The 12,500-nt window shown below is 39.2% G+C and overlaps 1 protein-coding gene and 1 long non-coding RNA gene across 6 annotated transcripts in view; both read left to right on the top strand.

The window, feature by feature from the left end:
* LOC113805478 (uncharacterized) overlaps positions 1 to 12,500 on the top strand; it is a 61,360-nt gene that overhangs the window by 46,495 nt on the left and 2,365 nt on the right. For 2 of the 5 annotated variants that reach the window (XM_070141107.1, XM_070141108.1), the window contains exons 3-5: positions 6,476 to 6,583; positions 6,891 to 7,163; positions 9,110 to 9,530. In XM_070141107.1, coding sequence (XP_069997208.1) covers positions 6,476 to 6,583; positions 6,891 to 7,163; positions 9,110 to 9,530 — 802 coding nt within the window. Of the gene's footprint in view, positions 1 to 6,475; positions 6,584 to 6,890; positions 7,164 to 8,062; positions 8,664 to 9,109; positions 9,531 to 12,500 lie in introns of those variants that run through there. The other 3 variants (XR_011399681.1, XM_070141110.1, XM_070141109.1) reach the window with 3 other exon arrangements.
* LOC113805479 (uncharacterized) overlaps positions 9,537 to 12,500 on the top strand; it is a 3,846-nt gene continuing 882 nt past the window's right edge. Inside the window, exon 1 of the long non-coding RNA XR_003475684.2 lies at positions 9,537 to 12,500. This exon is cut by the window's right edge and continues 165 nt beyond it. This is a non-coding gene — a long non-coding RNA (uncharacterized lncRNA).

Here is a 12,500-nt window from a genome sequence, read left to right as displayed (position 1 = left end):
CCTTAGACACAATTGAACACTTGTCTCCCGTTGTGCACCTGGGCCTACTCCTCCCCATCACCTGGCGAACACCTGTTGTTTACTTCCTTTTTTTTACTCATTTTTCAGATGCCTATCGGGAGTTCTAAAGTTCTAAAGTTCTCAATCTCTCTCTCTCTCTCTCTTTCCCCCCCCCCCTCTCTCTCTCTCTCTCTCTCTCTCTCTCTCTCTCTCTCTCTCTCTCTCTCTCTCTCTCTCTCTCTCTCTCTCTCTATCTCTCTCAAGTCTAAAATATAAATGGGTTTTAACCGCATTATTACCGGTTTAGATGTAGACGTAATACTGCTGTTCTTATCATTAGAAGTAATAATAGTATTCTTGTTATTCTTATTCTTTGTCTTGTCATTACTACCGTCGCCTTGTCCCCAAAGAATCGCCGAGCCACGAAAGTAACTCGACGAGATTTGTGTGTTCGTAATGAAACCTTCGATTTGTAAATTTGTCACTTGCTCTGCACACGCCCAACGAAAGTCTCGGTTGAGCCACGCCTAGATTTATGTCGATAAATATAATCTCTTCGATAAGCTAATCTTCAGAAATACCACGCATGCCAGATCAGTCAGCCAGGACATATCAAATTGCATTGGTTGTCTGACGTGAGTGATGGGCGTCTGGACACCGTGATGGCTGAGGAGGATTCAGCATTCCTGAAGGGGAAGAGGGGGAAGGGGGGGAGAAGGGGATGGGGAAGGAGTGGGAGATGGTGGGGTGGAGAGAAGGGAGAGGGAGGAGGGAGGGAGAGGGAGATAGGGAGGGAGAGGGAGGATGGGGAAGGAGAGGGAGATGGTGAGGTGGAGAAAGGGGAGAGGTAGGAGGGAGGGAGAGGGAGATGGGGAAGGGGGAGAGGGGGGGGGAGGGAGAGGGAGAGGGAAATCGGGTTGTAGAAGGAGTATGGGGAAGGAGAGGGAGATTGTGGGGTGGAGAGAGGGGAGAGGGAGATGGGGAGGAGAGGGAGGATGGGGAAGGAGAGGGAGATGGTGGGGTGGAGAACGGGAGAGGAAGGAGGAAGGGGATGAAGAAGGGGGAGAGGGAGAGGGAGAGGGAGATGGGGATGGAGGAGGAGGAAGGGGATGAAGCGGGAGGAGGAGAGGGGGTGAAAGAAAGAGAGGAAGAGACAGACAGACAGACAGAAAGTTTAGACTAATATAAGAAAATGTATGAATGAATGAATATCGTCACAGCGCAAGAGATGTTTTGACTACTGTATATTTTCGCCAGAGAAGCATGCACACACACACACACACACACACACACACACACACACACACACACACACACACACACACACACACACACACACACACACACACACACACACACACACACACACACAGAGAGAGAGAGAGAGAGAGAGAGAGAGAGAGAGAGAGAGAGAGAGAGAGAGAGAGAGAGAGAGAGAGAGAGAGAGAGAGAGAGAGAGAGAGAGAGAGAGAGAAAGATAGAAAGAAAGAGAAAGAAAGAAAGAAAGAGAAAGAAAGAGAGAGAGTGAGTAATGAAATCACACATTTTATGAACGAGAAAAAAATAGTCGTTTGGCTTCGAGAGACCTGTACCAACAGACCAAGATAATACGATATATTATCATTGATTAAATATAATTCACTTCCTCTCCTTCACCCAACTGTTGCTCTCTTAAGCGCCAGGTGTTTAGAGGAAACGAATAGGAGAAGAAAGAGACAGAGAGACAGACAAATAGACAGGCATACGTAAATGGTTGTACCAAGCCCGAGGAAACGAATAGGAAAAGAAACAGACAGATAGACAGACAAATAGATAAGTAAGCAAAAGTTGTACCAAGCTCACATCTACATTTTTTATGCTATTGTTTAAAATCAAAATGGCTTTCCAAATCTCCCAGACTTCGTGGAACTAACGGATTACTCCACAGTGTACTTTGATGACTTGCAGTCTCTTCTGCATTCAGTTATTCGCGTCTGCTAACTGTTGCAGAAGATTTGACAAACGTGAGATCTGTCTTTTCTTTAAATTCCATTTTCTTCCGTGTTTTTTTCCTTCGTTTTTTTCTTTCTTCTGCTTCGTTTTTTGTTTTCCTTTTATGCTTCGGTTTATGTTTCATCGTCATATTTTCTTTTGCGTTCGTCGTCTTTTTTTTTGTTTTTTTGTCTGTTTGTTTTCTTCCTCGTATTAATCTTGTCTCTTCTTTTTTTCTTCTTCTTTGTTGTATTTTCCTATTATGGTTCGTATTATTTTTCATCGTCATATTTTGTGTGTGTGTCCATTCACGTCTTCTTCTTTTTTCTTTTATCGGGTGTTTTTTCATGTCTTTTTCTTTGTCGTTTTTATCTTGCGCTTTCCGAGTCGTTAGTGTTTTTTTCTCTTCTGTTTCGGACGAACAACTCTGACTTGAACGCAGCCAATCGAGCGAAAAGAATTAAACATTTCGGTTCTGATTTTCCCGTGGTTTTCCTTTTTATATTTTCTCTGGTTTATTTTTCTTCATTTACTTTATTTTTACGGAATTCTCTTTATATGGCTTGATTCTAAAATGGATAGTTTAAAGGTCATGCTGCGATTATCAAGGACAGTGTGTGTTTTTAGCTCTTATCTGATTAATTCCTGCAGGCGTGGCATCGATTTCTGACGGTGCCGTACGTGCATGCAGTTTATATATATATTCGTGTGTGTGTGTATGTGTGTGTGTGTGTGTGTGTGTGTGTGTGTGTGTGTGTGTGTGTGTGTTTGTGTGTGTGTGTGTGTGTGTATGTGTGTGCATGTGTGTATGTGTGTGTGTGTGTGTGTCACAGTCGTAATAACAGATACATGGAATACAATCTATGACAAAGTCCCCCAAGTAAGCTCATGCACACTTTATCCGCCCCTCCATCCGTCCCTCCACCCGTCCCTCCATCCGTGCATATCGTAAATTACAAACAAAAGAAAGAGATTCACCGGAATGTAGCTTCTTTGAGCAAGCAGATCACACGTGCTTTTAAAGGCGCCGGAATGTAAACAAAAGACAGCGGTGTAGTGTTGGGGTTAAACACTGGGCTGTCTGTGTCTGTCTGTCTGCCTGATTTCACCCCCTCCCAGTCAGATGGGGTGTTTCTTCCTTCGCCGTCACGCCAATAGTGGTTTTGTTGTCTGTTTTCCTTCGTGTCAGTTTTATTGTGTTTTATTTTTCGACTCTCTTTCCTTTCTCGTTTCTTTTGTTTTGTCTTCTTTTCGTTCTCCGCTTCCTCTCTCTTCTTTTTTTTTCATCGTTCTTCGCACTCGTTTGCTCTCTCTCTCTCTCTCTCTCTCTCTCTCTCTCTCTCTCTCTCTCTCTCTCTCTCTCTCTCTCTCTCTCTCTCTCTCTCTCTCTCTCTCTCTCTCTCTCTCTGTCTTCTCTCTCTCTCTTTCTCTCTCTTTCTCTTTCTCTCTCTTTCTCTTTCTTTATTTTCTCTCTCTTGGGGGGGGATGCGAGTGGTCCTGCGGATAAGGAGCTAAGGGGGGGGGGTAAGAGTAAGGAAGGTGAGAGAGGACGATTCTATGGGATAGAAATAGGCATTCAGGGCAGGTAAATGAACGGTGTGTGTGTGTGTGTGTGTGTGTGTGTGTGTGTGTGTGTGTGTGTGTGTGTGTGTGTGTGTGTGTGTGTGTGTGTGTGTGTGCGTGTGTGTGTGTGCAAGTACATGTATATGTATGTGTGTGTGTGTGAATATGTATTATATGTTTGTTTATGTGTGTCTGGACACAAGAACACACACACACACACACACACACACACACACACACACACACACACACACACACACACACACACACACACACACACACACACACACACACACACACACACACCTCGTTTATATGCGTGCAGAGATGGCTAACCTGAATGCCTATTTCTACCCCATAGAATCGTCCTCTCTCACCTTCTCCCCGCATTTCGCTCCCTTACCCCACCGCTACACTTCACCCCCTCCAAGCCCCTTCACCCCTTCCCCACCTCCTCCTTCACCCTTCTCCATCTCCCCTATCACCCTTCATCCTTCCGACTTCCCCTCCTAACCCTCCCCTGTCAATCACCCTTCACCCCGTCCCGACCTCCCCCATCACCTTTCACCCTTCCGACCCACTAACCCCTCACCCTTCTCCACTCTTCCCCACCTCCTTCATCACTCTTCACCCTTCCGACTTCCCCACCCCTAACCCCCTTCCCCTTCACTCTTCACCTTTATCCGACCTCCCCCATCACTCCTTCCCCACCTCCCTCATCACCCTTTACCTTTCCAATTTTCCCACTCCAAACCCCTACCCCTCCACCTCCCCCATCAGCCTTCCGACCCCCTCACTCCTTCACCCCTTCCCCACCTCTCCCGTCACCCTTCACCCCCCCTCCTCACCTCCCCCTCTCCGACCTTCCCCATCACCCTTCACCCTTCTGAACCTCTCACCCCTTCACCCCCTTCACCTCCCTCCCCCATCACCCTTCACCCCTTCTCCATCACCCTCCACCCCCTCCCCCTATTAGCATGACGTGTGGCAGGGGCGGGCGCGCGGAGCAGCCACATGCACAGCGAGTGCCGGGTTATTTTAGATCCCACAGGTTCCACTTCCAACGCCGCGGGGCTACTAACTTTTCCTTTTCTTCTTGTTTTTTTTTGCTCTTTTTTAAAACGTTTGATGTGGTTTCTTTGGTTGTAGAAGTTTTGGTATTTGTTGATATCGTAGTTTTTTTTCTTCTTCTCTTTTCTTCTTTTTTTAAGTATGGATTTTTTTCTTCCTTTTTTTAAGCTGTTTCTTTGGATGTAAACAGTTTCTGGATTTGACTGGTTGTCTTTTTCTTGTATTTCTTGCTCTCTTTTGTTTGTTTTAATTTTTTTTTCACGTATAGATTTTTTTTTCGTTGTAACCATTTCTTTTTGTATCTATTGTTTTTAAGTTTTGTGATATCTTTCAAAAGCCTTCTTGGTTCATTTGTTTGTTGTTTCTATTTTTAAGTTTTTCTAAAGTTCGAATATTACCAGAGTATTATCATTGTTACTGTTATTAGTCAGTTATTATTGTCATTATCATTATCATTATTTTCATTTTTATCATCATTATCATTATTATTATTATTATTTTTGATATTATTATTATTGATTATTATCATTATTGATTATTATTATTATTTTTTTTTTATTATTATTATTATTAATTATAATATTATTATTATTGTTATTATTATTATTATTATTATTATTATTATTATTATTATTATTGTTGTTGTTGTTGTTGTTGTTGTTGTTATTATTATTATTATTATTATTATTATTATTATTATTATTATTATTATTATTATTATTATTATTATTATTATTATTATTATTATTATTATGGCTATTATTATTGTTATTATTATTATTATGATTGTTATTATTATTATTATGATTGTTATTATTATTATTATGGCTATTATTATTATTATTATTATTATGATTGTTAATATCATTATTATTATTATTATTATTATTATTATTATTATTATTATAATTATTATCATTATTATTATTCTTTGTTAGTTTTAACTTCATTATCATTATTATAATTATACTTACTGTTATTATTATTATGATTAGCATATAATCTTTATTATTATTATTATTGTTATTATTATTATTATTATTATTATTATAACCATTATATATATGTTTTCACAAATTTTAAATGGGATTGGAAAGCTCTGAATGACATTAGATTATAGAGTTCAAATTATTTTTATTATATGACATGGTAGAATAATGGGAAAAAAACACTACATTATGTATTCGTAAGGATTAGATATTTTCTTAGAATGCTAAATCTTTTTCCTTTCCATTTATTTGGCCCATGGCAATGTCCGCAAGTCAAGTCGATATACCTGAATAGTACTTAACAGATACGAGCTTTGACAAGTTGCATTTCGACCAATATCATTACTCCCAGTATCCGTTTCATTGTTTTCGTAACATGTCGACAAGTGTTACTTATCTCCTGTGAATTAAATTTCATGTACTATAAGCATGTTTGGAAGAGCAATATATACTCAAGTCTTTCTATATAAATATCCTGGTTAGATAAAAGGGATTTGTCACACTCCTGTTGTCGCTTGTTTGTATTCAGGTCGACTATTATACTGTAAACTGTTTAGAGCTAACCATTGAACTTTAGTTTAGAATATTAGTAATCCGATTATCATATTCATAATTGACAGATTATGTAAACATGCTTATCAGGTTAGATTAACATGATATAGATATTAGATATGAAAATGAAAAATAGATAGCTGATACTAGTTTATTTGAAATTTGATGTCAGATATTACAAATTGAAAGATATTCAAAATTATATATTAATTTTATTTCTGATGCTTAATTTTAGAGTAAATGCCAGATATCCCGACATTGATAGAAAGTATTAATAAAAAAGTATCAAATTTTAAACTGTATGCCTAACAGCCACCTTCTTTCCCCAGGACTACCCCTTCCTGAAAGAACACAACCGACCGCCTGGAGGCATGGTAGTGGACAACGGGCATTCAGTGGTCGTGTGCAAGGACTGTTACTCTTCTCTCAAAAACCAAGTAAGTGAGCCTAAAGAGCACCTTGCTTGCCTGGGTGTGTTGTCCCGTACTGTCTGACCACGTGAATCATCTCCTTACCCCCACCCCTACCCCCACCCCCTTAGCCCATACTCATTTCTTACATTAATGACATACGTGACATATCTTGGCAATATTTTCAGTCTCCACAACAAGTTCCAGTTTGCTGCGGGGTTGGCTGAGGTCAGGTAATGCAGGCATCTTCCTGATAACGCATGGGTTTTGATGTTGCAGGTCCTTCCAATTATTGATATTTATGAAAACTGGTCTAATTGTCTCACGAAAACAGTACATAGAGTTGGAGAGATGGGGAGTGCCGGTTGAGAAGAGGCAGTACAACTGGATACAGCGCCCTCCGCCGCCAGAGTTCCATCGGGACTCCTCCGCCACTGGCCCCAAGCCCGTCCAGGGGCAGATCTCGGGTGCACAGCCTCAGTTGGCAGACCCTGGGGTATCTAGCCCAGGCTCTCATCCAGGGACTCCCCCTGGTGGCTTGTCCCAGCCGAGAGGGGGGGGCAGCCCCAGGGGCTCCCTTGGCCCTCCTCCGGGCTCTTCTAGTGCGGTACGTGTTACGGTTTGTGTGGGCGGCCACCTACTCTCTCACGTCTGGCAATCGTTGCCTCAAGCCCATTAGCTCACTGACTATAAGCCATGGTGTGTCACAGAGAAGCTACGGCTAGTCAGTCATATCTTCATTCTTAGCTTTACTTAGATATGGTTGGGGATGGATAAAAACCTAAACAGTAGTAGCTGTAGTTTTCTGTGAGGCATCATATCCCCATATGGTATTCACTGTGAAGTTTGTGAACGGCTTTGCCACTACAATAACTACGTTCTCAGTCAGTGGAGAATCACCATTATCACTTACAAGATGTGAAGCTCTTCCAAAGATATTGATTGGCTTCCCAGCTAGAATGATTAGAAATCAATTCACTGTCATCATAACATCAGAATCTCTTTCAACTTTTCCTCATGTGTTGAAGTTTTGCTAGGCAATGCTGTCCACAATCACTTGAAGGTTCTTGACCCTTGTTGCTGCACCACTTGTACATCCAAAAAATTTTAGCTTTGACAATTATGCCATAATAATTAATAGTACAGTACAGATAAGGTGCAGCAATGAATGGAAAAAGACCATTAGTCTTGTCATCAGTGACCTGGTGTAGCATGTACTGTATTTGCATGAAACTGTAGTCTTGGCTTTTGTAGACTTATGGATCGTCACTATTTTTTTCACCAAAAGACGACATAGATTATTTCTTTCTTGCTTCACAACAATAAAGAAAAAACAAATTTGATTTCTTGCTGTTCATTTACAAACTCCAAAATTTAGCTGCTCCTTTCTCAGTCAATTAAAAAAAAAAGCAAAAAAAAGCAAAAAAAAAAAAAAAAAAAAAAGCAAAAAAAAAAAAAAAAAGAGAAGGTGGCCATACCCCAAACTTTTAGTGTCCACATCGGTAGGCAGCCAAGATGCAAGGTTTGAAATTCGCTGCCAAAGAAGCTGTAGACCCGTCTCAGAGGCATGGAGGATAGAGACAAGACAGTAGACAAGCACCGGAACCAACTCAGAAGACGAGATGGCATCTAGAAGACTTGACACCAGCCCTCTCCACGCTGACAAGAGGTGGCAGTGTTTAGTATTAGAGGCCATGTGTTATTTTCTGGTTACATAGTTTACAAGGCTTGGATCTTTTTTTCTTATTTTCATTACTATTATTATTATTGTATTTATTATTCCTATTACTGTTCTTTTTTATCTTTTTTATTTATTTATTATTATTGTTTGTTTCTTTTCCCCTCCCTTCTCTTCTTGCACATCAGATCTGCCCTTGGTGTTATGCATGCCCTGACTGTTGTCTTAGACACAGGGGCAGATCCCCTTCTTGTGCATAAAAAAGTTGTTGATATCGCACAAAATTTCACATTGATACCCCAGAAGTAAAGGAGGTAGTTTTTACTTGTTGGGGCATTGTATAATAATTTTATATGCCGTATTATGATATGTTTTGTATATGAGAGCATACTAAAAGTTTTTTTTTTTTTTTTTTTTTTTTTTTTTTTTTTTTTTTTTTTCATCACCAAACAGCAGGGCATTAAGCAAAAGAGTTAATCATTACACTTCGGGATTCGCCCCTGCTGAGCAGAGATTTGATCCTTAGCAGTGAAAATAATTGGTTGAAAACGCAAATGATTTGTTTGACCGTTTTCCAAATTCTTTGCGTTACCGAGTTCTAAATATTGTCACTTCCTGAACTTTGTAGTTTCTCTACTTTCTTTTTTTTGTTTCATGTTTCTTGGCCAAAAAAAAAAAGAAAAAAGAAAAAAAATGCAGTTTCCATTATTATAGAGTAACTGAATTTATTTTTAAACTGAAATTTGCATGTAGGGGGTGTTGCTATTGTATCCTCTTACCAAATAATGGAACCTGCAAAATATTTTGGTCTCTCTTTCATATCTTTCATTAACTGCAAAACATCCCAACTAATTTTCCACCCTTTTTCTTTGCAGGCAGATGACGGTGTTGAAAGCCGGGTAACTTCAGGTAAGGTGAGTGAGGAACCAGCCTCGTCAACCAGCAGCACCATACCAAAGACGTCGACAGTGGTGACAGGGCCTGTAGCAACTACTTCTGATGCTTCCTGTGATGGAACTATCCCCTCCTGTTGTGCCCCCCTTCAGCTCAAAATCGGTGTCGCCAGGCAGGGGGGCAAACCACCTCACGCCCTCACCCAGCAAAGCTCAGTGGCGGCCAGTGAAGGTGTCAACTCTGGCGATGCCAGCGCCATCAGATCCCCCCCAGTGGACCAGCTCACCCATTGGAGCCAGAAGCCCAAAAGAAACGGGGCCTGGGAGCGTCTCCCCCCCATCAAAGCCTCAACCCACCACCAGCTTCTAGAGGATCAGAAGAGTAGGCAGTCTGTCATAAGAGGTACTGAGAGACTGTGTGAATAAATGGTTGGTTTAGTTGTATTGGAGGAGGATTTCAGAATTAGTAAATGAGTGAGTGAGTGAGTGAGTGAGTGAGTGAGTGAGTGAGTGAGTGAGTGAGTAAGTGAGTAAGTAAGTAAGTAAGTAAGTAAGTAAGTAAGTAAGTGAGTGAGTGAGTGAGTGAGTGAGTGAGTGAGTGTGTGTGTGTGTGTGTGTGTGTGTGTGTGTGTGTGTGTGTGTGTGTGTGTGTGTGTGTGTGTGTGTGTGTGTGTGTGTGTGTGTGTGTGTGTGTGTGTGTGTGTGTGTGTGTGTGTGTACAGGGAAAGAGAGAGAGAGAGAGTAGGGGGGAAGAGAGAGAGAGAGAGAAAGAAGGGAGAAAGAGAGGGACAGAGACAGAGAGAAAGTATTAAAGAAAAAAACAAAAGATGTGGTGCAAATGATTATTCTGAGAGAATGGTGTCAGAGTGAAATTTCTCAGTAGTTGCCTAAAAGACAACTTGCAGCTTCAGGGTTTTCCGTTTTAGACAGGAACTATCCTTCGTGACATCTATCCATCTTTTAACACAAAAATCCATCTCCGTTATTCTAGACAAGATTGTCCCCATTCAAATGAAGAATGAAAGCAAATATACCAAATTAATCCCTCATTGCTAACACTAAAAGCATTGTGTTATCTGGTGGAAACCTTATTTTTAAGTGAAAAAAGTTGGGAATACAAGTTTCCTGGTAAAATGAAGCACTTTTCTCCTCTAGTCATAATACTTTTGAAATGAAGAAATATTCATAAAAAGTAATCCTAGAAGTGCAGTGTTCATTTCATGTTTTATGGAAGATATAGATATGTACAAATTAATACTTTTTAAAATCACATTTGTCCCTTTCACCATTTGCACAACAGTTGTTGAGACTGTTTATTTTTTAGGCATATATTGAAAACATTTTAAGGCTATATGGTTTACTGAGGGGTGTATTAGAGTATAAACTTGTAAATATACAATCATCAGCTAGATATTTGTGTTTTACTTTTTTTTTGGGGGGGGGGAAGATGAGATTTTAAAAAGTGGGAAGTTTTACGAATACGTTCTATGTATTAGTCATGCGTTTGATAGAAAGAAAATTTGGCCATGATGCCCACTTCTGTTAGAAAGTAGTGGAGAATCTACTGTATACAATATTTTGTCTCAGTGGAATCAGTGTCTTTGCTTCTTCTGTTACATGAAAAATTGTCCAAAGTTGGAAAAGAAGTCTCATGAGTGAAAAGAATATAGAAGTTTATGTGTTACATCATCCACAAAGTCAGTTGTTTGTGTTATAATCTGGTATTCAGATTGGACTCTAGTCACTTGCTGAGTGGTGTGCTGATGCAGCGGGTAGCTTGTTGGACTAGCAATCTTGCAGACCTGCATTCAATCCCATGCCTGGCCAGTGAATGGTAACCCTGGCCATTCCTTGCACACAGGGGAAGATTTGGAAGCATAATAAAACAGACAATATGTCACAGCAAAGAATATCCATTGTAACAAATGGAATTAAAACTAAATCTTAATCTTTAAAATCACTTCTGTGGAGCATTGTATATATAATATATATTTTTTTCATTTATTTGTCATGGGTGATGTTATTTTATACCAAAATAAAGTAGCTTAAGAATAGAATGAAATAGCTGTAATACATTGATACATACTAATATGTTTTGTAGTTTTGCAGTTAACTAAAGAATTTGATAGTCCTTTTGTTTTTGTTTTTCTGAGTCATAGCGCCTTTGTTATGCATTTGCTGTCAGGTTCAGGTACCATGTACTATCAACTGTAGCTTTGTTTTTTAAATTTTGTTTACACATACATGGTCCTGCAAGTCCTTAATGATAATGATGGTGATGATAATAATGATTATTATTATTATTATTACTATCATCATTATCATCCTCTTCATTATTGATATTGATATTACTATTATGATAATTTATTATAATTTTGACTATTATGATTATCATCAGTGCTGTCAGTATCATTATCATCATCATTATTATTATTATTATTATTATTATTATTATTATTATTATTATTATTATTATGATTATGATTATGATTATGATTATTCTAATGCTATTAACAGCATTAATACTAATAAAGATGAAATCTAACACTTTCTGAAAAATCAGACAAGGTTAAATGGCTAAGATAATAGGACTAGGAGTGGAGTCCTTGGTGACTATTCTTGTGTACACAAAATTGATAAACTAAAATCACAATGTATGTGGATGTATGTGCAAGCCATGTTGGCATCAATGGAAAATTTTCCAAAGGCCTTCCTTAACATTTAATAATCTAGTCACTTTTCCATGACCTAGAACTCGCTTGATTTATCACAATGATTGCAAAATAATAAATTGTGATATTATTATAGGGTGATCATGTATGGGAGCAAATGTTCTATGTGTTTCAGCATTACCATACCTCTCCCCCCTTTCCATGTACACTTGTAGCTTGAAATTATTTGGGGGACTATTGTGTTGACAGGAATAATTAGATATTCTAGTTGATAATAACCTTTACTATAGGGAATAAGTACCACCCCACCTTATAACCCTCCAACTGCAAGTTTGGCTGTAAAAATGGACAGGAAGTTATCTGACCTCAAGATTTTAAAGTGAGGAAACCAAAAACTATATAAAAAGATTACAAAACAATCTGAAATAGGGTGCCTAGTCTTCCAGACTGCTTGCCATATATGTAAGTGTACATGTTGAGTTAGGTTTATTTTTGTAATGTCTTATTTTGATGGTTCATTAGTTTTGCAATAGTGGAATTCATGGATAAAGGAACCTTCACCACATTCTGCTTTAAGGCCAACAAGATGGCTGCAGAAATTCATGGGTTACTTCAGAAAACCTTTGGTGACAGAGCTGGCTTTAGGAAGCTATTAGGGACAGCACTATGGCCCACATCAGAACATTTTCTTGATAAAGTCG

Source organism: Penaeus vannamei, chromosome 27, assembly GCF_042767895.1.
Source record: "Penaeus vannamei isolate JL-2024 chromosome 27, ASM4276789v1, whole genome shotgun sequence".
Classification (NCBI taxonomy): domain Eukaryota; kingdom Metazoa; phylum Arthropoda; class Malacostraca; order Decapoda; family Penaeidae; genus Penaeus; species Penaeus vannamei.
Note: the sequence above shows the minus strand (reverse complement) of the source record. Positions and strands in the feature narration are given on the sequence as shown.